Source organism: Carassius auratus, chromosome 14 (assembly GCF_003368295.1).
Source record: "Carassius auratus strain Wakin chromosome 14, ASM336829v1, whole genome shotgun sequence".
Classification (NCBI taxonomy): Eukaryota; Metazoa; Chordata; class Actinopteri; order Cypriniformes; family Cyprinidae; genus Carassius; species Carassius auratus.
The window spans coordinates 26,762,239-26,787,675 of record NC_039256.1 but is presented as its reverse complement, the minus strand read 5'-3'; the positions used below and the strand labels follow the sequence as shown (position 1 = coordinate 26,787,675).

At 37.5% G+C, this 25,437-nt stretch overlaps 1 protein-coding gene across 2 annotated transcripts in view; it reads left to right on the top strand.

The window, feature by feature from the left end:
- Positions 1 to 23,451, top strand: part of tsc22d3 (TSC22 domain family, member 3) — a 28,171-nt gene extending 4,720 nt beyond the window's left edge. The window contains exons 1-3 of one of the 2 annotated variants that reach the window (XM_026280980.1): positions 20,677 to 20,993; positions 21,132 to 21,183; positions 22,155 to 23,451. In XM_026280980.1, coding sequence (XP_026136765.1) covers positions 20,872 to 20,993; positions 21,132 to 21,183; positions 22,155 to 22,412 — 432 coding nt within the window. In that variant the 5' untranslated portion in view covers positions 20,677 to 20,871 and the 3' untranslated portion in view covers positions 22,413 to 23,451. Of the gene's footprint in view, positions 1 to 20,676; positions 20,994 to 21,131; positions 21,184 to 22,154 lie in introns of those variants that run through there. The other variant, XM_026280981.1, reaches the window with a different exon arrangement.
- The last annotated feature ends 1,986 nt before the right edge of the window (positions 23,452 to 25,437 follow it).

Below are 25,437 nucleotides of genomic sequence, written 5' to 3'. Positions count from 1 at the left end.
TATACTGCCAAGTCAACAGCAGAGGACAAAAACGCATCAAAAGATGCAACTATTCTGCAAGAGGTGCTCCTAAAGCCTGAAGGATATTTCCCGGAAGGGATCACGCACCAGACTGTTACATAAAATCCCAGGGTCATCGGGGTTTCGGTGGTTTTGGCCTGGTTTGAGAATGTGAGATTGATCCTGCACTAGAAGCGTGAAGAAATCAAAGCTTTGAGAAGCCCCAGGCCTGGAACCTCTGGAAATTATTCCCATCCATCCCTGGCTCTCTGGCCTCACAGGCCTATTTATTTGACATGGTCATCACTATAAAGAAGATCAGCTATACACACATTACACCGCAATCTGAAGACATGCTTACCACTCCCAGCTGTGTCAACAGAAGCAGGAATACTTCAGTAAGCCTTCTGTTTCAAAAGAATAGCGGAAATCTAAATGCTGATTGGATTAGATTTGGAACAATGCGACGATGTGGAAATAGCATTTAGCTGATATACAGACCAACAGCACTGCAGTTTCATTTTTATTGTTTATCACTCGACTTGTGTGTTTGCTATAACATACTCTTACTATTTTTATGCTATTTTATGCTTACTATTCTGAAATATTTTTTTGCAGGAGTAGCAAGAATAAATGCAAGTATACTATTTCAAATTCAGCCACTGTTCGAAACATCACAAATTTCAAATGAGACTTCACTTTGTGTTTCGGCCTTTGTTTTGGCCACGGAAGCATGGTAAAAAAAGTGAAAGTGAAGTGACATTCAGCCAAGTATGGTGACCCATACTCAGAATTTGTGCTCTGCATTTAACCCATCCGAAGTGCACACACACAGAGCAGTGAACACACACCCGGGGTGTGGCGCCCGGGGAGCAGTTGGGGTTCAATGCCTTGCTCAAGGGCACCTAAGTCGTGGTATTGAAGGTGGAGAGAGAACTGTACATGCACTCCCCCCACCCACAATTCCTGCCAGCCCGAGACTAGAACCCACAACCCTTCGATTGGGAGTCCAACTCTCTAACCATTAGGCCACGACTTCCTCTCCTAGCGGGCCTCGTTGTATTTATTTAGACAAGTAAACAACCAACAAAAACGCATTAAAATTAAGATAAAAATTGTTCCAAAGAAAAGAATTCTACAAACAAAACATATGAAGTGGTCAAAAAATTATGACCGACCCACTTCTCTTCTTCCGGCGTTCTTCTACCATTTGGTTTTCCGCCCCATATGACGTTTACAATTTCTTAATTAGCAAATTGAACTAAACAAACCACAAACCAATAATATTTAAACAAATAATATAAAGAAAATACACTTCCTTAAATGGCTACAACACCTTTGATAAGAGCATATTATGTTAATATGTAATATAATATGAGTACAGGCAACAAGTGACAGGAATCAATAAACTGATTCATTCAAAATATTTACTGAATTACTGACATAGAAAGATAAAGAATATAAGAAGCAAGTGAACAGAAAATAGTAAATAGTATGCAGTTCCAGCGATTAATTTACTGAGGAATGATGCATAATTCACTTAACCAATGAATTCATTCTGAAACTAAATGGATTCTCTTTATGATTGAATCATTCACTCAGCCATTTTGTTAAAAATACACTGATTGATTCAGGAACGTCTCTTCTCTAGCTGCATTTTATTTAGTTGGCTACATCATCAAGCATGTCTCATTTTAGAAAAACAGCCATAAAACTTTAAATTATAATGGTTATTTTTCTGAAATCCCAACAATCTATCAATGACAAATGAGACACAACGTGTGTCTGAGGCTCAGTGGCTTGTTAGTGGAGTAAGAGCAAATGAACTGGCAGTAGTAGCTAAAACTATGAGTTCCTCAATATTAACTTAAACTGTTGTATAAAAGCAATCTAAAAATGCAGAGTAGGGACAGTATGCACATCCAAAGCCAAAATAGAAATAAATAAAAAATTATGCATGGTGAAGAAAAGTCTGCACTGCTTAATGGTTAAACATTCTGGAGCTTATAGTCTGCAGTCATGTCGTTTTTCAATAGAAGCAATCAAAATTATGCCATCGGTCTGAAAAGCTATGGTTCTTGTGTGACGTTGTTTATGGCACTTGCCCTATTTCAAAAGAAACATTAATGCTGCTTTATATTTAGACCAGCTTACTAAAGTGAATAGCAGCTCACGCATTCCACCTGCCTTAGATCATATGCCAACAATTTCCCCTATCATACACATAAAACCCAAATGAATTGATAATGTTTCCGCTAACTATTTGAGTGAGATGCAGCCTTTTGATTTAACGCGCGTGACATTCAGTCATGCAGCTGGTCTGAAAATTAAACCTCCATTGAGCTCTTGCTGTGAGAACAAGTCATTTACATTGATGATTCTGATTATGAGTTCACACCCTCAACACAAGCTGCTTGTAATAAATGAATTGCAGACAGTATATGGTGTTTTGTAATAAAATGCAACAGGTGGATCAAGTTTCACAGTGGCTGAACAGGTCAATTGTCTTAATGGCAGAGGTTTGTTCAGTAATTTACTTGTCAAAGTCAGACAAACATGCACAGAGGTGTATCATATCCATTTAATTGGCTGACTGAATAGCAGCATTGTTGTGACTGAGCCGGTGGAGAGTTGAGAGTGAGCCAGGGGCTGGGGGCCAGCCCAGGCTTTGTTGTCTGGTATAAGGTGCTCCTGTTCCCAGAAGCAGGGTTCAGGGTAGTGACAGGCACTGTCTGCAAGCCCACCCAGCACTGGCATTCACCGATCCAGAGCGGCCATGCTACTGCATAGCCATAACACAAACATACTTATTGAGGGCACTGGAGTGCCTCAGAGTCCATGACCTGGGACAATGGATTAAATGTTAAGACATTGTGCTGTATGTAATCTAACAGGGACCGAATAATGTCACTGACAATCATGTGATGTCATTTAAAAATAGAAACAAAGGTGGGGTTCATTCCTCAGATAGTAATTGGTGGCAATTGTAAATGCCAGGTAAAAATAAGCAATGCATATTTTATACGCACCATCAACATGACTTTATTTCTTCTGTCAATCCCAAAAGTGTTGCTCTTTTCATTTCAATAACAATGAAAGCTTTCAAGCTTTAAAAAGGATGCAAAAGTACTAAAAGTATCATAAAAGTGGGCCATGTGACTCATATGCTGTATTCCAAGTCTTGTGAGGCTATATAAGAAAACTTGTCATTTTATTATTATTTTGTCCTCATCTCCAGTGAGTCGATTACTGGGAACTCGCTCAAAAGCTACACTGTTATTTCTCTCACAAGCACCATGGAGAGCTACAGTAAGATTGATTTTTCAGCGAATAATGACTTCAATTAAGTGTATTTATTTGTTTATTTTTAATATGCCCATTTTTATTCAGCAAGAACACAATTCATTTATCAAAAGTGACAGTCAGAAACTTTAGATTGTTTAGAAAACAAAGAATTCTAAAAAAAAAAAAAAAATGGCAATTTCCCCAAAAGCTGTTTTCAGCATAACAATTATACACATACATATTTGCATTTCAGAATAATTCTTGAAGGATCATGTGACACTAAAGACTGGAGTAATTAGGCTAAAATTCAGAATTAATTTTAAAACATTAAAATTATGGAAGTCCCAAGAGGTCATGGATTATTGTTTTTTTCTTTCTTGTTTTCTTGCTATCATGACTTAATTTTTATTTTATTTCAGTTGTTAAGGCTAGATTAATTCATGTTATATACATACACACACACACACACACACACACACACACACACACACACAAACACAAACACACACACAGTTTTTACTGTATTTTTGTTCAAATAAGTCAGTGTGCTGTAGTTTGTGCAGCAGGTTTGGGATGACACAAGAGTAGGTAAATGATGACATAACTGTAATGTTTGGGTGAACTGTCCCTTTAAAGCAGGTGTTCAAGGTGTCTTTCTGGGAGGTAACATTATGTTGTTGATTGTGGCAGGCCTTCAACAAAAATCCATGTCCACAGTGTTAGCAGAGAGGTCAGATAATTTGCTTGTGAAATAAAACTGCCCCGGTAGCTTGTGAAACAGCCTCATGGGGTCATGGTCTGTTGACTTGATAAAGCACTTTTTTGGATGGCTTCAGCTGTGTTTACCTTGGGGCAAAAGAGAGGTCTGATCATGCTGAAGTGGCTGCCAAGGCAGACATAATAGTGTTATGATCGCAGACATTTGGGACTGTATCCTTAATTTCCCCCAAGGCCTTTTAAATTGAAAGCACTGTACAAAACACCTTCACTGCAGTCAAAAGTGAAAGGACAGTTATTCTATTATACAACTTAGTACTGAATGTGAAAAAATGACAGTCTTTGGCTGAAAATCAATGATCGCACAAACTCTGAAAAGATCTGTGGCCAGAGTTCGATTTCATCCAAGGCATTTGTTTTCACGACCTCAAAAGTCTCTGCTGGGAACTGTCTTCAAATGGAATAACTTTCACCACTTCCAGCGCTTTTAACCCTTGCATAATGTCCTGGAAAGAACCAACAAGCCTCAGTCCTTTTGCTTTTATTTTATAGATACACTCAATATTTTCTCATTCAGACTAATATTGGTAGTCCAACCAAAGATATTTTTATTGCACATGGAGCAGGTTGTCACAGAGATCACATGACCTATTATATTATATTATATTATATTATATTATATTATAGGAACTGTACATTTAGGAAAATTATTAATTTATTGATATTTCCCAATGATTTAGTTTGCCTTCTTTGTTTATGAGAATGGAATGGTGTGGAAAGCATCTGCGGTTGTTGATTATATGATGATACAGAGGTGAGTCCTGCAAAAAGTGCTTGGCCTTTATTGTCTTATCTGCTCACACCCTGCCAATGACGTCCATTGAGATAATGACAGAATCTGTCAACAGTTGACTGCCCTCTGCAGCGTTTGCCCTTGTTATATCAGCGTCTGGGAGCCCACGTGGGCCGAATCGAATCTGTGCATGACTTAGGCCTGTCTCACACCACACGCAAAACAGCGTGTAATTATTTAAGCACCCATATTAACAGATTATAGTATTCACACTGCCCGCCCTAGCAGTGCTTTATACTGTTACAGAACCACAGCAAAAGGTGCAAATAGAGTTTCGCCGCTGAGTTCACACCATTTTTCTTACACATAGTGAATTGAAAATATGTTGAAATGCACTATAAACCAACAACATCATCTATTGCAATATGGGATTTATGAAGGAACGTAAAATAATAGGGTAATTTACTCACCCATTGTTTGATCAAAAGGCAAGAAGTTTTGGCGGTTGTTATGCTTTTGCTTTGATTTCACACTGCTGGAGTGTCTGGTTTGAAGAGGATTTAGCCATTGTATAAAACCTAGCCATATATGATGAGATAAAGGAATTTTGTATATATTGCAGCACACTGGATGGCCCAACCAAAGTGAAATCACGGTGTACATTTGCTATCCATTAAACACACACACACACACACACACACACACACACACACACACACACACACACACACACACAAATCTGTTATATTTCATAATAAAAAGTAGCGGTAGTAAAATAAATAAATATATATATTTTAATAATAATACAATTCTACTTATTAATTAATCAAATTTTTCTTCTTCTACTTATTATTTTATGCATATTTTAAATAACAGCAACAACAATATGAATAACAGTAGTAATAATAATATGAAATACTTATTATTGGTGTTATTATTATTGTATTTGTATTTTAAATAACAACAAGAGCAAACATTTATTATTATTGTTATTATTATTATTATATTTTTATTTTAAGAATAAGAGTAATCAGAATAGTAGTACTATAGTTATTACAATTATTTGTATTTTAAATAATTGCAATAATCATTTCTTCTTCTTCTTCTTCTTCTTATGCTCAGACAAATTAGCTTTTGTCATATTTTGCACCCCCCAACCCAAAAAAAATAAAAAAATAAAAATTGTACATGAATACTAGAAACTAAGGATCAATACTTTAACTTGCACTTTTTGTCAGTGTAATTTAATGTAGTCTAGTTTTTTCAATCTTAATACATTTGTCTTAAATAAAACACGTTTTTAGCTGTTACCAGTCACATTTTTATATTCCCTTACAAAACACGTTTTTCACTATGATGTATGATATGGTACTGGCAGAGCAGGCCTCTGTGGAAACCTCTTTGTTTTTTCTATTATGCTAGTCTGTAAGATTAACCTTGACATGCCATGGGTCATCATGGTTTTGTCTTGACTGGTCTGGAACACAGTGTCCTCCGAAACACCTATAGAGTGACTGAATCAGCCTGCTATTACAGCTCATCCTGCTCGGCTGCAGCTCTGCGTAAAGCTTCTGCACTGTCGTGTTGCGTAGCATCCAAGCAGGATGTACTTATGGACTTTGTCCAGACTTCACCAGCGACGAGTCGTCTCTGCACTGGCGTGTTAGGCATGTGTACAGCAGGTTGCAGTAAAATATGTGTGCGTGTGGCTACGCAGTCAACAGTTTCCAGTCCAAAACAACCCTTTCACGTAAACAACTCTCCGTTTTGGTTTCTCAGATTTGGACGGCTAATTAAAGGATCTTGGTTTTTCAAAACACTAGTCTCATGCAACAGAACTAAGACTATAATAAAGCTGGCAAAGTATTATGTTGGGAACTTTGAGTCAACTTACAAAACCTGTCAATTGCATATCATGTACAGTGTTAAAAAATAAATAGAACTGAGTTTCTTATATATTGTATATGGCTGCATTAATTTTGACTGATAACATACATAACATACAACCCCAAAGCATTTCTTTTCATAAGCATGTAGTTAATTTTAAATGTCAAGCTTGATGAAGGAAAGACACTGTCTTCACATAAATGCAGAGTGCTTATGTGAAGGGATGTTGACTAATTGTTAGACACTGCTAAAGGTAAACAGATATTACTTACAAGCTTTATTTACGTAGGTTTAACGTTTGTTGCCATCACTTCTCAAAGACTAAGAGCAGAAGCATAAAGAGTCACAACACTGATTCATCAGGCTTGCCTTTTCATTTGAATCAACTTGTTTGCATTAATAACCCAAAGTACTGCTGTTCTTAAGAAACCTTCCTCTCCTTTTATCGGAAATGTTTGGGCGTCCTGGAAAGCCCTTGTAAAGCTCTTTTGCCAAGCATCCTTCCGTAACATGCCCATGCCAGTAGAGCGCTCTGTCTGTAATTTTTATTGACTCCTACAGTCACTGTGATAAATGATGAGCAGGTTCAGTGTTGAGTTTCTTGAAAACCGGATGAGGTTGCACAATCAAGCAATAGCAAGTATGGGCAATTTTAATTACACTTCACATTTTTTTTGTGCAGTAAATCAGTAACTGGTTGCGTAAAATAATAATAAATTTGCATAATTTTAAGTCTTAGTTTGTGTGAGATAGACGGAACATGCAAGACTTTATTAATTGAAAAACATCTATAGCTCTCAAGTAATAAGTGTTTATTATAAAGCCCAATTCTTCATTTACCTTCTTTTAACACACAAGAGTTGCAAAGATATTCTTCATTTATTTGACAGGTGATTTTTAATCACATTTATCAACTATTTAATTAAATGTATTTTGATTTTATATTAAGTTTTTTAGTGTCCTTTTGAAGCTTGCCAGCCCAATTGCTCATTTACCTTCATTAAATGTACAAGAGTTGCAAAGATATTCTTCAAAGAAAATCATAATTTATTTGACTTTTGGGCGACCTACCCCTAGAAGTCACAGAAGTTAAAACATGGCCCTGAATCGAAAACCTGTGAACAAGACGCACTTTATAAGCCATTGCTTAGTAACTGCTATGTTAAACATGCATGGCTGGTGTTAGCATGCATTTTTTTACTTGTTTTCCTTTTCATTTCTGTGTCTTGTGTTGCACTAATCACCAGTGTCATTTACCCTGTTTGTGATATAATTCTTTTCACTGATATGTCATGGAATGGATCATCATGATGGGTTGGTCATGTAAGCAAATGCAAATAGACAGATTAATAAACAGAACAGTGAACTCTGGGACAGGCTAAAGTAACTTACAAAGCTCTGCCAAAAAATCAAAGACACTGGGAACTGGAATGTGAAACACGCTGCTCTTAGCCTTGTCCAAAGGGGCAGTTGGGTTCTTGTTGGACTTAAACTACAGAGCTGTGGTCCAAATTTGGACTCTCACAGGGCCTGCAATTCATTATGTGCCATTTTTTTAAAGAACTGGGCAGCTCTGATGTCCAATAACAGCAAGGAACATTCTAGTCTGTCTTCATAGACTAGAACATACTTATCCAGAGACAGAACAGGAGGAGGAGACAGGCCTCTCATACAAAAATTAATGGGGAAATCATAAAACCTCAATTTGGCAGCAGCAGCAATGAAGATCCCGCCCTACAGCTCAAGAGCCAATCAGCTTTTTTTTGCATGATTTAAGCTCAAGAAGTATCAGTTATGATAGTTTCAGTTTATATTGATTTGACTCATGCTTTTGAAATGTATTACTTAGGGCTACATAGAAAATACTGTCTTGTGACAGGCACAGAGTGATCTTATGTTCCTTTGACTTATGCAACATAACCCCACGCTCTCTGGTTTGGTGAAGTAAGTTCCTCACTGAAGAAATGCACCATCCTCTATATAGCTGTGCAATGTAAAAATATGTTTGAGAAGTTCTTGTTTTTGATTTTCTGGCTCTCAGCTAGTACTGTATAGTGTGTTCTTCTTCTCCAAGGTCATGAGTTTAACGGGAACACTCATATAGTTTTTGAATGCACTGTAATGGTATATTCAGATGGGGATAGTTTTCCTTATAGGTTTTCCTTAAGAATTTAAAAAAGTTCTGGATGGACATTTATCTTTTCCTCTAAAACAAATATTTATTTTAAAATAATGCCAGTCCACTGCAGCCCAGACACATGGAAATTATTGTAATACTCGCACAGAAAAAAAAGAGATGGATTTTCAAGGCAAGACATACTGATATCTGTTCTTTTTTTCCCTTTGTTGCTAGAAAAACAAGAGTTATTGCATTATGCAAGCCTGATGGTGCGTACGGAAATTTCTAATGTAGATGAGACACACCTTTCTATTACTTTAACTAGTAACAGTTATGTAACTAGAGCAGTCTGAGAGTAAAAGACCGGATTTGCATGAGGGAAACGTCTTGGCATTTTAAATGGATTGCAACAGTGTTTTGCATATCTGTTCTTAAGTGGAATCCATTACGTAGGCATGTGGGCCTGTTATATTAATTATTTTCTTTAGAGTAATACATTTCTTTAGAGTTACTGGGCAAGTAAGACACATTCGAAGCACACTGAAATTCAAGAAGACGTTATCTTTCAGGTTTTAAGTGTTGCCATGGTCACCTGCAGAATCAAGGGTGAGGGCCCATCGGGTGCTTTTGTTCCCCTCAATTAGTATTCTAGAATAAGTTCCTTCCCTTCAACATCCTGGCCAAGTGCAGCTCGCAAAGAGTCACTTGTGTAGAACAGATTAAAGAATTATAGCATGCACCATGCGCTGATCTAGATTTAAGAAGCACACGTCAGCACTTTCAGCATTTTCAGTCATGTGATGGGAGACAGCTTTATAAGAGGATAGAGTTAATACTTGTATATCTAAAGGATATCCACAATAATATGCAGCATGCCTTAAATATTTAAAATACGAATGTAAAAAAAAATTGATTAATCATACAGTTTTGAGAGAAAAATAATGTATTGGTGGAAATCCAGAATGAGTGTTGCTTTGCATACTTCCACCTTGTCTTTTCATAAAAAGGCGTCGAAGGTAATTGTGTTTTCAATCTTTCACCTAAAGAACTGGGAGTACAGCCAAGTCCACTATCAGAGGAAACACAGCAGAACAACAGCTGTGAAAGCCCTCGCACCCCGCCTCTTTCTCTTCCTCATTTTTTTTTTTATTTCCCTGTTTCTGTGTGCACTCTCCGTCTATCTCTCACTTTCTGTCTTCCTAACGCTCACAGTCATCCAGATCTGAAGGAGACACAGGACATCCTTCAGATTAATTTGGTGTTAGATTACATCACATGTCCGGTTCAAACATGACAAATGATATAATAGCACGAATCAGAAGAGAACTATATTAGTGCCACCCACACTTCAAAGCATGGAAAACTCTTAAGGATTAATCACGACATCAGCTCTCAAGGAATAACAGTAACAACAACAATGGCAAAATAAAGAACACCTTGTGCATTTTTTACTCTTTTTACTTCCGCTATATGACGTCTCCATGTGAAACAGGATATTCAGGGAGCAAAACTCCAGAATAAGAACATTTATATGATAAAATCTCTGAGAATGAGTATACATATCAGAATTGTGCCATCCCTGATACTAAAAAGTGCTTTGCTAGTTAGTATCGCAGTACATTAATATAATCGTTTTTTATAAAACAACAGAAACATAACAGAAATCTAAATAAAGGCTCAAAATGCATTGTATAAAAAATTAAATGGAATATGAACAAATATATGAACAATGCCTTTTGTAAAATTAGGAATAAAGGAGTAAAACGTACAGGAAAAAAGTTTGGTGCATGTATTTTTTTGAGAAAAGATATATTGTATTTAAAAACTTCAGACATCAATAGATAACATGTAATGAAATAAACATGTGTATGTGTATGAACATGTTTTTATTTTAGATTTCTAAAAAAAAGATGTCATGTAAGCAAAATCCCAAAATCTTAAAAGTGGACCAATGCATGAAAAAAAAAAAAAAAAAAATATCGCTTTTTATATCGTTTAAGAAACATACTTAATTATATTTGCCAAAAAAATATATTATATATATAATAACAATTTGTAATGACATGCAGCAATGAATCTTTCACAACAGGACTAGGGATGAATATTATAAAAAGCAAACTGAATTACTTTTAATTACAAGTTGGCTTTGAAAGTGAAAACATGCAGGATAACAAATTTTGGTGCTTCATTATATTTGGAGTCCATCAACTTTGTTTTCGAGAGAGCAAAAAGAATAGTCAGGGTCCCGCACGGCAAAAACCACAACTTCCATACCAGAGTCTATAACAACATGTCTAATAATAGGGCCCATGTATACCGGCTTCCCTGTTGTCCTCATTTGAAGGTCATGTAGAGTCTTTTCCTGTGGTCTGTTTACTTGGGCAGAGTTTCTGAGAACCTTCTGGTGACCATGTTTATGTCGCAGGGCCGTTTGAAGTGAGCCTGGCCTTAGAGGCTTCCCCACATTCAGAAGAAGAGAGATGAATGTTTTCCAGAGTGTTGAGGACAGTGAAGAGAGTTCTGTTTAGCAACAGAGAGCGGCACACCGGTTAAATCAGTTCATAACAAACAACAGGGTAAAAGTATCTAAGTAGAAGTGACTCACCTTGCTATAACCCTGCAGGTATTGTCAGTGTCACACCAAACACCTTAGCTCATGCCAGAAATAGCGCCCAAGCCAGACAACAGGCAAACACTTGCAGACATGCAAAGCACGGAGCAGGGAGGGGCAACAGCAAAAGCGCAGACGGAATGAGCTTAGTATGTAGACAATTGCTGAAGTGTTTAACCTTCACAATCTGCCATAGATTGTGCAAGTCCGAACATAAGGAATGCTTTTAGGGCAACTGAAGGTGTGGGAGCACATTTCTGAAATGACAGCTATATTGCAGTCTGCTGTTTGACTTGAAGTTCTGCCTTTGTCATTTCACAGCTTTAATTCCAGTCCTGGAGCTTTCCAGATGGGTTTTTGTCCCATAGTTGGGCTGTCATTGTACGTGTTGCGTGACGATTACCAAATCATTCCATTAAAATGTTAAAACTGTCAATCACAATATTTTTGAGATTCATGTCCCTCCATTGACAGTCTTTGCAACTTACCACGTCAATACTTTAAAAAGTTCATAAAGAGATCATAAAACTAATGCATGTGTTTTAGTCCAAATTTTCTTTAGAGATTCAATTGTTTTATATGATTAACAGATTCACAGTCTTTTATCCACATATAAACGTTAATCAGTGCTCACATTAGTTATGGATATTTAGTCTTTAGTTACGCCTAAATTATCCAATAGCCTACATGGAGTAAGACTAAAGGGAAATATTGATGGGGAAAAATGAGAGGGAAGAAAATTATATTTCAGTGCTTTTGCATGCACTTGCAAAACATTGCATTCCTTCAGAACCCTGGCATTCACTCCCTCAATAAAATGATGTGATGATACAATAACAACTGTATTTAAATGCTTTCATGGGCAGGTTTCTCTAGGGAACACAGAGAATAGAGAACCCAAAGGTTTTGCAAGCAGATGCAAAGTTTATTGGCAAATGCAAGTTTTGTGAGTGAGTGCAAAAAAATGTAATTATCATTTAATTTAATTCCATCACTGTGTACCTTTGTGTCCCTGTAACTAAGTGTCATCAGAAGAAAAGGAAAGCTGTCTCAGAGAAGGAGCAGGTTATTTAATTTTGATTAATGATTACAAGGACTCTTTTTATGAAGAATACCTTGCATGGATGAATCATTTACAATAACAATAGAAACATAACATCAAGGATTTAAATGTGGTCAAGAATTACTTAATGTTGAGTATGCACTTTGAGAAAAAAAAAAGTGTTAACGAATAAAACATTACTGTACAGTATGTGTTAATACCTTTAAAAAGAACTGGAAAGAGAACAAATCTAGATGCAGTTGCTGTTTTAAAACGGCCTTCTGCATTGGTCTGGGTGTGGCGGTTGACTGTTATGTAAAACCATGTCTGTGTGCCTGCATATCTGAAAATAATAAAGAAAGTGTTATTTTAAATATGAAAAGGCCATGCAGAGATATCCTATTCTGTAAACATGGAAAGCTTTGATAGTATAGTGACATATGAGCAAGACGTCCGTCTCTGCTTCTGATCTTTAGCATTGTGCCATGTATTGGAGCTAATGACTCCTATCAAGTCATATTCTTTTAAATAAAATGAAATAATCATGGAGAGTGACTTGGAGAGCTAGGGAAAGTAAAACTGTGCAAATACACTGAACTTGCTGAACTTTCTATTTGCATTAAAAACAGGCTTTCTGTTAACTGCCTTGTTTTTACAGTGACTAAGAACTGCAAACAATGTCTCAAAAGTCATTCTTGACAGCACTGATCCATTTTAATCTCAGTATTTTGAGTTTGCAGAGTAGAGACAATCTGTTGCATGCAGATACAGTCTTTCAACATGCACTATTGGCACATTATGGAGCAAATGAAAGTTGTGCCACTTTTGCACACTAACAATCTGGGTGTTATTCAATAACTATCTGTAATCAAATTAAGTCAAGCACACTATCTGAATTTTATAGTCTACTGAATTGCCTGCATCTCATTGATATACAGTCACAATAAAGTACAGCAGATTGCATTAGTCTGCTACGTGAAAGATTGCAGACTGCACCGTATAAAATGCATTCAGCACTAATTGGTAGGATTATGTGCAAAATTACCTACTTTGCATAATTAATTCCCACCGAAGATCATCTGAGTGAAGTTCAGAAGCCTCGTAACATGCTTTTGCATAGCAGGGTATGGCCACCACCTCCCCTGACTGCTCTGAACATCGCGTGTTTCTGCAAAAGTGGCTGCAAGCCAGCATATCACCATCTTTTCGACAACTTTCTCAAGTCTGACTAGGCTTCTAGATTGTTTTGGAGATATGCTGACAGCTAATTGGCTCAAACGCTGCCTACGTGTAAAAAGCCTGCACATCAGAGAAAAACATATCTGCACCGTTTACTTGACCTACGTACTTCTGTCCGGTCGGTTGATTTTGATCAGAGCTTTTACGTCACCACCTCTGCTACCTGCACATGTATCATCTTTCAGTTCATACCTTTAAACGATTTAATCCTTTTGTGCGGAGAAGATTAAGAATGCACAAAGCCTCAAGATAACACGTTTTCATTCTGCAGAGGTAATTGCTTGAATGCACCTACATAACCGTAAGTGCGTGCACAAACACCAATACTCAGGAGCAGGCGGCGGTTATGGCTCAAGGTGAACAAAGTTACCCTGTTTCTGGGAAATTCCTTTCTTAGCTAAGATCCATTCATGATGAAGACAGAGGAATGAGTTTGGGCCAGTGCAGTGGGTTTGAGGCAGCCCAGGTGCAGTAAATCTTTCCTGCCTGGCTGCCAGCTTGATCCAGCCAACACATGGATCTCAGACTGAGAGAGGGAGGATTTTGGGTGGATTTCTCTTGTCTATTTGTGTATATCTTCAAATGTGCTGTGATGACAACGTGTGTGCAAGATAACACTATTTCTTGACCTTTGCTCCTGTTCCTTAGTTATTTAGACATCAGTGTTTGCCTAAAGGTTTAAGGATCAATTGTGTCAAAGGCATTTTGTCTGTGTTGTCTTTGGAAACCATCCCATGACAGCATCATATGATTTAGAGGACAACTTCTTTCAGTGCATATACTACGCTGCAAGAAGGTAAATAAAGAATGATTGTTCTCAGATGATTTATGGTGCCCTTTTATTATACAGATTAACACAATTATGTTTGAAATTGATTTACTTTTGTTTTCAAGCTTCATTGGTTGCAGAAAATACAAACAAGCACTTCCCTAGCCAACAGACACTGAAGCGTACCTGATAAAATAAATTAGTACCGCTTCACACACGCACATTTTGTTTGCAGTTGAGATGCGATGCACTAATGAATGGATTTAGCAGGAGGCCCTTTGCCAGGCTCTGCACATTGTGTTGATGCCAGCTGATCTACGTTCAAGCGGATGTAATGACATCAGACGCCTTATGCTCCACCCTCCTCCTGGCATGTCCACTTATCTTCTGAGGCCAGAACACTGGAGCTTCGCTTGTATTGCTGCCACTTTGCAGGCAGGGAAGTCTCTGTCTCCGTGGCTCACGTCAGACAACCATCAGACACTTCCTACAGCTCTCGCCTCCTCAAGAGCTTTACTAACAAATGATGCTTAGTTTAGTGAGATTATGATTAAGATGAAGAAGATGACCATTCAAACGTTTGGGGTCTTCAATGTTTTTAAAAGTCACTTACACTCATCAAGGTTGTATCTATTCTAGGAAATATTGTAAAAACAGTAATATTGTGAAATATTATAAATAAATGGTGTTTTTTTTTTTTTGAAGATTGAGAAACAGCCTTTACTTGAAATAGAAATCTTTTGTAACATTATGTGTCTTTAATGTCATTGTTGTTTAATTTATTGCATCCTTTTTGAAGTAAAATAAAAATCAATTTAATATAAAATTTATTTAATTATATACAATTATAAAACGTACACAAAATGTGTTTTTCTGTGGGTGTAACTTTAGAATATCACATGAAACTGAAAACCTAAAACAAGTTTGTAGTGTATACAGTACAATTACAATGATGACGCCAATGCTGACTTCAGTATTAGTAATTATTTTGTAAAACATTAATAGGAAAAGGGTGACTACATTTAGAGTGATGATGTCATTGCTGACTTTAATTCTAGTAATTATTTTGAATACGCGGAAAACCACTGACGTTGGAAAAACATTGACAGAACACATACAGAAGACTTATATTTAATTTTTTTATTTATTTATTTTACTGCTGTAGAAGAACTGTTGCATTGACAATGGCTTCATGACCTGGCTGCAGATAGGTTGCATAAGCTTTCTGGGGCACACAAGGCCCACTTTCTGAGCAAAGGTGCTCTTTCTCATTGTTGAGCCCGTGGGAGGTCATGGCTCAGCAAGAGACATTGATTAGTATGACCCGTGAGCAGCCGTGCAAGAGTAAAGCGCTCTGACGGCTCTCTGCACAAAACAATGCATTATTAATTAAGAGTGTGTGTAGCAGTACAGCCACATCTGGTGCGTTCTCTTTTCATGTATGCACAGCAGGGGCCACTTGAACACGTGGATCATTGGTACATTCCATACAGAGCTGAAGACCGATCCATTCACAGTTTCAATGTATCATATTGGTGCAGAAGTGCAGAATTTTTTTGGAATTTCATTTGGTGACTTTAACTTTAATACCAGTTTTCTGTCATCAACACTCGCATTTAGAGAAAGACTGACATAAAAGAACCTTTCTCGCCCCAAATTCATGTGTGACTCCTGCATTTCTTACTTCAACATGCACTTCCAAGTGCATTAGTCAGACTGATGCAATTTGTTATGCAATTTGAAAATGGAGACATGGAACAGAGTTTTTCATTTTCATAACATTTTGCTAGCGCAGTAATAAGACTGCAACGTGCATTCAAGAGACATACAATTATATTTCGTTACATAATATTTAACTGCTCCAATCAACAAATAAATATGAAATTATGTAGCTAAAAACACTACAGTTCAAAATTAGCATATTAGAATGATTTCTGAAGGATCATGTGACACTGAAAACTGGATTATTGATGTTGAAAAATCGCTTTATCTATACCAATATTTTAGTAATATACTGGATGACCCAGCATTGATGTTTCTTGTGAATCAATACTAGATAAATAAATGCAAGCCCATAAAACAGGGAGAGGGCAGTAGATTCTCTTGAGTGGGTGAAGACAGATGAGTGCACAGAACTGCTGAGCTGACACAGAACTCAAGCGTGTGTAAATATCCAGCAGGAATAGAGGCATTAAATGTCCGCAACAGCCTCAAGTGGCTGACTCAATGCATTACAGACTCAGGCTTTCTGTCATGAAAAAATTAGATCTTTAGTATAGACTGTGCAGAATTTCCATGAAGCCCAATGGAAACAGAGTAACCACAGAGATGTTATTGAAAGCCATAGGCACTGTAGTCCACAGTGAGTCTTGTCTAGAAAGATAACAAAGCAACAATGAGGGTCAGACATGTGACACACCTGGGCCGTAAAGGTACAAAACCTGCTAATACTTGCTGTATGATTACAGGTGGTTTTATAACTGCTCAAATGTGGTCTTATGTAAGCAGCTCATCCACGCACAATGATAATAGAGCCACTGACATTCTGACCATCATAATTGCTCAGTCAGCCAATGCAAGAAACCTTCAATGTGTTTTTTTTTTTTTTTTTTCGTTGCTTTCAAAAGTCCTACAAATGTTCTGTAACTTTCTGGCGCACATTCCTGTCTTATTGACTGTTCAGGGCAGGACCTAGCAATCGCAGTATTAACAGGTCAAGTCAAGAGTTCCTGTGAAAATACAATACATGGGAAGCCATCCTGACAAGGGAAAAACAAGCAAAACAATTCCTACTTGCACATCATGTTCAAAAGGAATAAACGCCTTATTTGCCCACAGGCTGACCTGAATTATTTCTGTAAGAATTACTTGACTCAGGCAATTAGACATGTATATATCCATCGAATTAAAGTAATGGATGCCTAATCTCGTTTTACATAACACATTGCATGCACATCTCCTGTCCCAACATGTTTTATGCAGGCAAACAAACACCCAGCCATACACTGCACATACAGCATAACTGCTTTGTTGCAGTCATGCATGAGTCTTTTCAGACACACAAAACAAAGCCGTCTGCTGAGAAATGAGCACGCTACATACATAAAAGTTAAAACGTGTCTTTTTAATTCCAACAAAAGGGAACTTAAAAAAAAAAAAAAAAAACACATACCATAAATGGAGATGGAAAATTCCAAATGGAAATTTAACATCATCTGTAAAGAATATTCTAGGAAATTCCAGATTCCACCAGTGAGACTTCATTTGTATAGCATTGTCATTTTGTTGACTTTAATAATTTATCATCCTCTGAATATTCTGCTCTCAGTCTTGTCGCAATGAGAGTCACTAATCAATCTTGCCATGTGCAAAACAGATATTCTGGGTATTTGTCTAAAGAGAACAGTCAGGCAGAGAACGAAGGGGAAAAAAGACACAATATCATTGTATGTCCACCTCCCTCCCATCCAGCTGAGAGATTGGGACATTTTTACTCCATCCACACTGCTGGAGTCAGTTAAGTGACTTTCTCAGAGCAAGGACCATGAGTCTGCCACCTTTCTACTCACCTAGTCTATTTAAGAGAAGGGACAGGCGGTAAGTGTAAGAATGGAGTCGTGTGAGTGTATCATTACTACTGACAGCTGACGGATTAATTGTGAAGGTGTGAACGTGAGTGAGGAAAGTAAGTCTTGTTTAACCACCCAAAACAGGCAAAAACGGCATGTCTTGCTCTACAAGGTGCAAAAATCGTTACGTTTCAGTCAGCGAAGTGCGTGACTGCGTTTGTCATCTGCTGTGGATCATGGTAAAAAGTAATTACAGATGGGTTATGCACATCTTGCATAACTTGTTTTGGCAGGATACAAAGTCAAGAGTTTACACTGTAGATGGTTTTATTTACATATTTGACTCATAAGTATGGTGAAGGTTTCTCTCTAGCCGTCCTTTAGTAAACTAGATTTAATTTTTTGACTTAATAAGCAGCAACTATTCACGGAATGCAAACTTGACGGACTGAAAATGTGTCATTCCACACATTCCTTAGATGTAATTTTTGGTGTGTCCCTGCGTATGGAAAAGCTAACCAAGTTTACCAAGTATGGTTAGGTGTGCTTTGTGGGTTTTTCGTAAATTAAGTTTAACTTGTTGCATTAGGTTCAAGTATAAATAATTAGCGCTTCTGACTGTCTTAAAGTTTCCAAACGGTTTAGTAGCAGTGCAAAGGATTTGTTTATTGGAGCGAGTCTGGGACATCTCCACCTTGGACCATGGTGACAGACGGGGACATACTGTACCATGGCACATCTGTGTTTACTGTGATGTGCAGGGTTTTTTTTAGGAGAGGAGGCTGAATGAAGCATCTGTTTACTCATCTCGCGGCATCACAACAATACGTTATTCCATTATTATTAATGCATTATTTTTCCAATCCCAAATGAGTTTTAAGTACCTCCTAGTTCCACTGGAATGTAATGTATGCCGTTTTTTCTTTGTTGAAAAGGCTGGTTGCCCTCGTTTTGTCATGTCAAGCCACTAAAATTAATACTATTACCTTACACTAAATCTGCAGAACATGAATGTTCTGTTGACACTTAATTATTTGAAGACCCTTAGCAAGATACATATTTCCCCCCTTCATCTAAGGTACGATTATCATTTCATACAGTACAAACTGTACAAGTGCTTGCCAATTACAGAGACTACAGCTCACCAGGAGTTCAGCATCTGTCAAACATGAAGACGTTAACTTCCTTCTGGGGTGTCCCTGTGAAATCTAATCTGGCAGCATTACCAACTCTGCATGAAATGGAAAGTGAAAGCACTATGGTCACTAATTTGTGCTTTTCTGTGAAATCTCATTAGGTGAATCAACTTTGAGTCGTCACCTTTTCAAAGGGCTTCACTGGGATCTAGAAGAATTCTTACTCCACTCAGTAAAGATGATAGATTGAAAGAGTTGATAATGTACATATGATGTAATTTCGTGATGATGCATTTTCATAACATTGCAGAAACTTTGTGTAACGTTTCTAGCACATGCCATCCTTATAGGTATATACGAATGCATTTAAAGAAAACTGAGTAAAAGAAAGATGGATAGAGAAATTTGAGATTCTAGTTGTGCTTTTCATCATAATATTTAAGAATTTATATAATGTCATTACTTTAAGTAGTAATCTATGTATTTTAATGCCACCTTAATACATAACATACATAACATACGCAAGCATACAGTTTGTCAGACTTTTTAAAAGTAAAATATAATTTGTAGTGAGGTAGAAGTGCATTATTTTTTTCTTTCACCCATTAAAAATATTTGTTTTGTTCAAAAGGTGAAAATGAGTGATTTAATAAGTATTTCTGTATGCTGTGGATGTCAATTATCAATTGGACAGAAGTTTTTTATTTATTTATTTATTGTATTTACATTTTGAGTCTACAGCAGGTATTAGAATAATTTTTATTTTATTTTTTATGGTGTGGTTTCTATGTCTTAAAACATTGTTATATCACTGGAACACTGGTAAAACTGAATTATTGTTTTTGGTTTGAGCTTTAATGTTAAAAACTAAACTAATGGACAGTTTAACACTTAGTTTGTTTACATTCTGAGCCAGCAAAATGTACACACACCAGCTTATTGACTAATATCCAAGTGTTGAAGCATCAGGGACTTAGATCCCAGCCTTCAGGTTGAGCACATCGGTCATACACAGTTTGCCCAGTAGAGGCACTAAAGGCTACAGTTAAACTGTGGAAGAAGTACTGTGAGAAAATTCTATTAACTCATTCCCCAACCAGTTCCCAAACTGTCTTGTGTACTTTACCTACAAAACTTAAATCTTATGAAGACCTTGAGGTATAGATTTTATAGAATTGTAGCTACTCTAACTGATTATTGATTTTCACCATGTAACAAATTACTGAGGGTTATAGGAACATGTTGTTCCTTAGTGACAATGTAACCTGTGCAAAACAAATGCATTCTTTTGCACTATTTGTTTTCACGAGGCTTACCATAACTTGGCGAAACGTATCACTAATCAAAACGTGATGCAACAAGTAACGGCCACTTGTTAATGTGTTTCGAGGGTTTAACCCGCGGCTGCTGCATGCTGTGTGTTCTTTGAGCGAGTTCAGTGAGAGGGCAGAAAGAAAATCTATGCCACAAGCCTCATTTGAATAATACATGCGCGCGTCATGTGACGCCACCGCTGACTATAAAAGCCCCGCTGCGGCAGAAATAGTATCACTAGCCGACAGTGTTTCTCTGAAACCGCTTCTAGTTCTCTCACAGCGCCCGGTTCTCTTCGCAACGAAGCAAAACAACCAGGATTGTAAACTCGTATCCAAACAAGTCGCAAACGTGGCGAGAAGTATTATTCAGACGGGTCTTGTCCTCAACATGAGCACGGAGATGTTCAAAACGCCAATGGAGGTTGCAGTCTATCAGCTGCACAATTTCTCCATCTCCTTCTTCTCGTCCTTACTAGGAGGAGATGTAGTATCAGTCAAATTAGACAACAGGTATGTCGATTATAGGATTTATTTTTGTACAGTCGATAGGAATTACAACTCGGTTCACCGCGCTTCGACTAAAAGAGCTTGTTTACTACTGCAGTGCCCGGGCTGTGTTCTAATTCCTTGTCTCTTTGTCTTTTGCAGTGCCTCTGGCGCAAGCGTTGTGGCAATTGACAACAAGATCGAGCAAGCAATGGTAAGTTGTCTTAACATCACGATCATATCCCTACTAGAATGAGTTTACGACTGTAGAAGTGCAGTGGAAAGTATCTAGTTTCTGTGTAGGTTGTAACCAGAGCTGTGGCACGCTCTAAAGCTGCTGCATTTACCTTCATTGCCTGGGCTTTGTTAGCCCACCTGCAGTAAAAGTCAAAGGTCAACATACAACAATACATGCACCCTTTTGTTTAAAACATTTCTTTGTTTTACCCCGTTTCACCCCTCTAGTGACATCTGCAACCAAATTTTTACCAAAAGGTCTTAATGTATTGTTAATTGAAATGGGTATTAAATATTACTAGATATGTTATACAATTAAAATCAATACAAATAATTTTTAAACCGTCACTAATGCATTAAGTGCTCTCTTACACTATATAATCATGGTCACAATAGATTTAAACATTGGTTAATCAAGAGCCACATTTGAATAACTTGACTGTAGATTAGGATGTTGGAAGATGTAACTAAAATAAAGGGAAACTTTCTATTTTTTTATCATGATTTTCTTTTTAGTAAAATTATTTTTAATTTTTCTAGTAACCTCTGTAACCATTTAGTACCAATTAGTACTACCAACTATTTTCTTTATTGATATTTAACTGTAAATTTAAAGTGCAGATCCTAAACTACCATATTTTGTACAAATCATCTTAATGTTTACTGTAAGATTTCACACCTACCATATATAAATCATGCTCAATAGATATCTTAAAAAGTTGGTAATCCAGAGCCTAGACACGAATGGTGAGATCAGGACCCCTTAAAAATAGCATGGAGTTTATTTCATTGGACTATTCAAGGAATGAAATTTGTTTTTGTTTTTCGCCTCATTCTACTCCATTCATTCATTCATTTCAATGTAAACGGATCAGATGCATTGTACTTCAGTCAGATGTTTTGGTGTGACCATGAAAACTCAACTCTCATTTTTTCCTGTTCTCATAGGATCTTGTGAAGAATCACCTAATGTATGCAGTCAGGGAGGAAGTTGAGATCTTGAAAGAGCAGATTAAGGAACTGGCAGAAAAGAACAACCAGTTGGAGCGTGAGAACAGCCTGCTGAAGAACCTGGCGAGCCCAGAGCAGCTGGAGAAGTTTCAGTCACGTCTGCCCTCAGACTCCAGCCTCCCCCTGGAGCCTCTGGAGCTGGGGTCCCCCGAGGACGGCGAGCACCAGTACAACAGCACGGGATCTGCTGTATAAGTGGCTCTGCCATGGGGCGGGCAGAGCCACAGCTCTCACCTGAAATGGACCTCCAAATATGCAACTTCAAGATGAAGCTGGCTGTACAGATGAAAACCTGACCTGAAATGAAAGCATTGCGACAAGTGGCCTAGTTCAGTAATATCTGACAATCTCTTCGGACTAACACTGAAAAGAGAGAGTGATGTAGACGTCTGAGGTTACTGTACAACGGGACTGAAGTGCCCCTTGCTATGAAGGTGGCCCAGCCTTGCTTTCCCTTGGTCCCTCTCACGAAGAGACGGAGAGTGGTTTGCCTGATGGTGCTGGCCGAGAGCTCATCTTTGGCCTATCCAAGTCAAGCCAAGGAAATGTATACGTCCCTGCGAGAGAGCCCCTCCTGACGCACGATATACGGGACTCACTTCATGCCCTCCATGTCATTGATCCCTAGTGCTGTGGACAGCTCTTAGCTCCCATGGTTAAGGACGTTCGAGAAGGACCTGTATGCTGCGCTGCTCCTCTCGTCCACAGCAGTGACTCCTGCAATTTGATTTGTATAGCATCGCTTGTGTCTCTGCAGATGGGGCCTGCTTCTTATGGGGATTATTGCTTGTATGTGTTTTGAAACGGAACAAAAACAAGTTGTTTATATGGGCTATGTGTAAAGTGTTTTTTTTTTTTCTTACTGTGGGAATTAATCTGTATACATTTGCATAGTTCTGTAAATTAGTGACTGATGTAAAGAGAAATGTTCTGAAAGAGAGGCTGCGAATGTTCTGCTGACCTGTCGAACATCTGTTCTATTGACCTATGCCAACCAACTAACAGGCACAACGGTGTCTGAAGAGGGCCACATGTTTTCGAATGAACTACCAAAGACTTCGCTAATACTCACAAGCCAACAGGACCATGTGGAACTTTCCACAGGGAGAAGATTTTTGACCGCAGTCTTTTTGAAACATGGGTATTGTTGCTTCATTGTGTCCATGGTATTTTTTTTTGTAACAATTTATGGATGCAAAATGCACATTGCAATAAACCTTATGTTTACACTAAATCTTGCGCTCCGAGCTTTTGTCTTTCTTCTTGTAGGACAATGACATTTCTCCAGTTCTAGATTGAAGTGGTAGTTCACATGAATACATTTGACCTCTAACATGTTCTTAATTTCTTAAAAATTCCAGCTTTAAATGTTAATTCTACGATTGGCACAGTCTTGACTGGCCTTAATATAAGTCTGAGATCAAGTGTTTGATACCAAGAGTAAAGTTCATGCATTTAAATATAGTAAAAATAAGGTAAAGTTAGTCAGGCAAAATAGGCCCAGACGATGAGAACAGGACCTCCTTATAAATGGCATGCAGTAGCTATTGAAGGAGTAAAATACAAGTGCTTGATAAGCTGGGCAACATGGATTTAATGCCCTTCTCAGCCTCATTCTACTGAATTCACACATTATGCATGCATGCATTTTTATATTATAAACTTAAGTAGAACACAATTAACATTTAGCCAAGCAAAATAGGCCCCAATGGCGAGAACCGTTTATTTATACAGTTCTGAGCCTCATTCCACTGAATTCATGCATTTATAGTGCAAACACATGAGTTTGCTCTGGTAGTTCACTTGAATACTCATGACGTCTGTAACATTTTAGATAAATTGCTATCAGATTATTAATATCCATAAAAATTCCAACTTCGATGTAAAATTGGCACAATCTTCATTGGCCTTAATATAGGTTTGAGATAAAGTGTTTGATACCATGACAGGAGTAAAGTCCATGAAGAAAAGGCCTTCACAATGCAATTATTTAGCCCAATATTTTCCCCTTAGCATGCATGGAAGTTTATGATTGACGTTTACTATTCAAATATGCAGTGGCATCTCTCACGGCTGAGATTTTTATTACATGCAATGAAATCTGTTTATGGGAATAATCAAATTCTTTCAGGTAATTACATATAAATAAAGATACTGCAAATGTCATTGACTTCAGTAAGCTCTGCATCATGTGCATAATTAAAAACTATGTATAGTTTGAGCTTTCCACTGAATTGTAAAACTATACGTGGAGTAAAGCGGGGGTTTAATAGATCAAGAGGTAAGTTCATAATGGCTACTGTGCTGTAGTAATCCAGAAGGCTTTGAGGCAAAGCATGAGAAAACAGAGCTGGCGTGTGAAACCCTCATCTTTCTCTCTTTAGGAAAGCCACGCTCAAGTGTAACTCAAGCCTCTGAGAGGTCCCTAGGGTAAGACTTCTACGTAAGCCCCAGATTGGAGTATTTCTGTAGAAGTTCCGATAAGGTAAATGGTAATAAAGTAGATTGAAAGGATATGTTGGTCTAGCGAGCTGTGTCCATTGGGTCCTAATGCAAATGGGTGGAGGCTTAAAAGGAAATGACTTCTGGAAATATCAGAATCCAAACACACTCAGATCTGAGGTTTCATTAATGTTTTATTGCCACTAATAAAAGCAAGATATACATGCCATCAAACTAAAATCCATTGAATTGTATTGAACATCTATATGGTAAAAAGGCAGAGAATTTGATTCCAAAGTGAATAGACAAACCATGCATTAAATATAAATTAATAACTATTTTGTGAAAATGAAGATTCATACTTTAATAAAGTTAATTCAGTGGGTAATAATGCATAACTAAACCAATTAGCTGTTATATGAATAATAATCATACTACTACTACTAACATTAATAATAATATAATATAATAATAATTGCACTTCTTCCCAAAACAAGCTGCAAGACCTCGCTGTTATGCAACTCCCAAACATCTGTTTCAGTTTGGTGTAGTGGGCGGCTTTCTATGTCAAGGCCTGCTGAAGTGTGGCCGGCTTTGCATGCGAGTGAGTTACAGTGCACTGAGAATTGTACATGTTTGTCCTCTCATGTAAATATAGGCTCACAGTACGTTGTTTGTGCCATTTTCAGCGACATTATTTCCTAAGCCTCAGATGTAATACCCTGTTGTGGAAAGTTATTGAGTGTGATCCGCCATGTGAACGTTGTTACCTCATTCT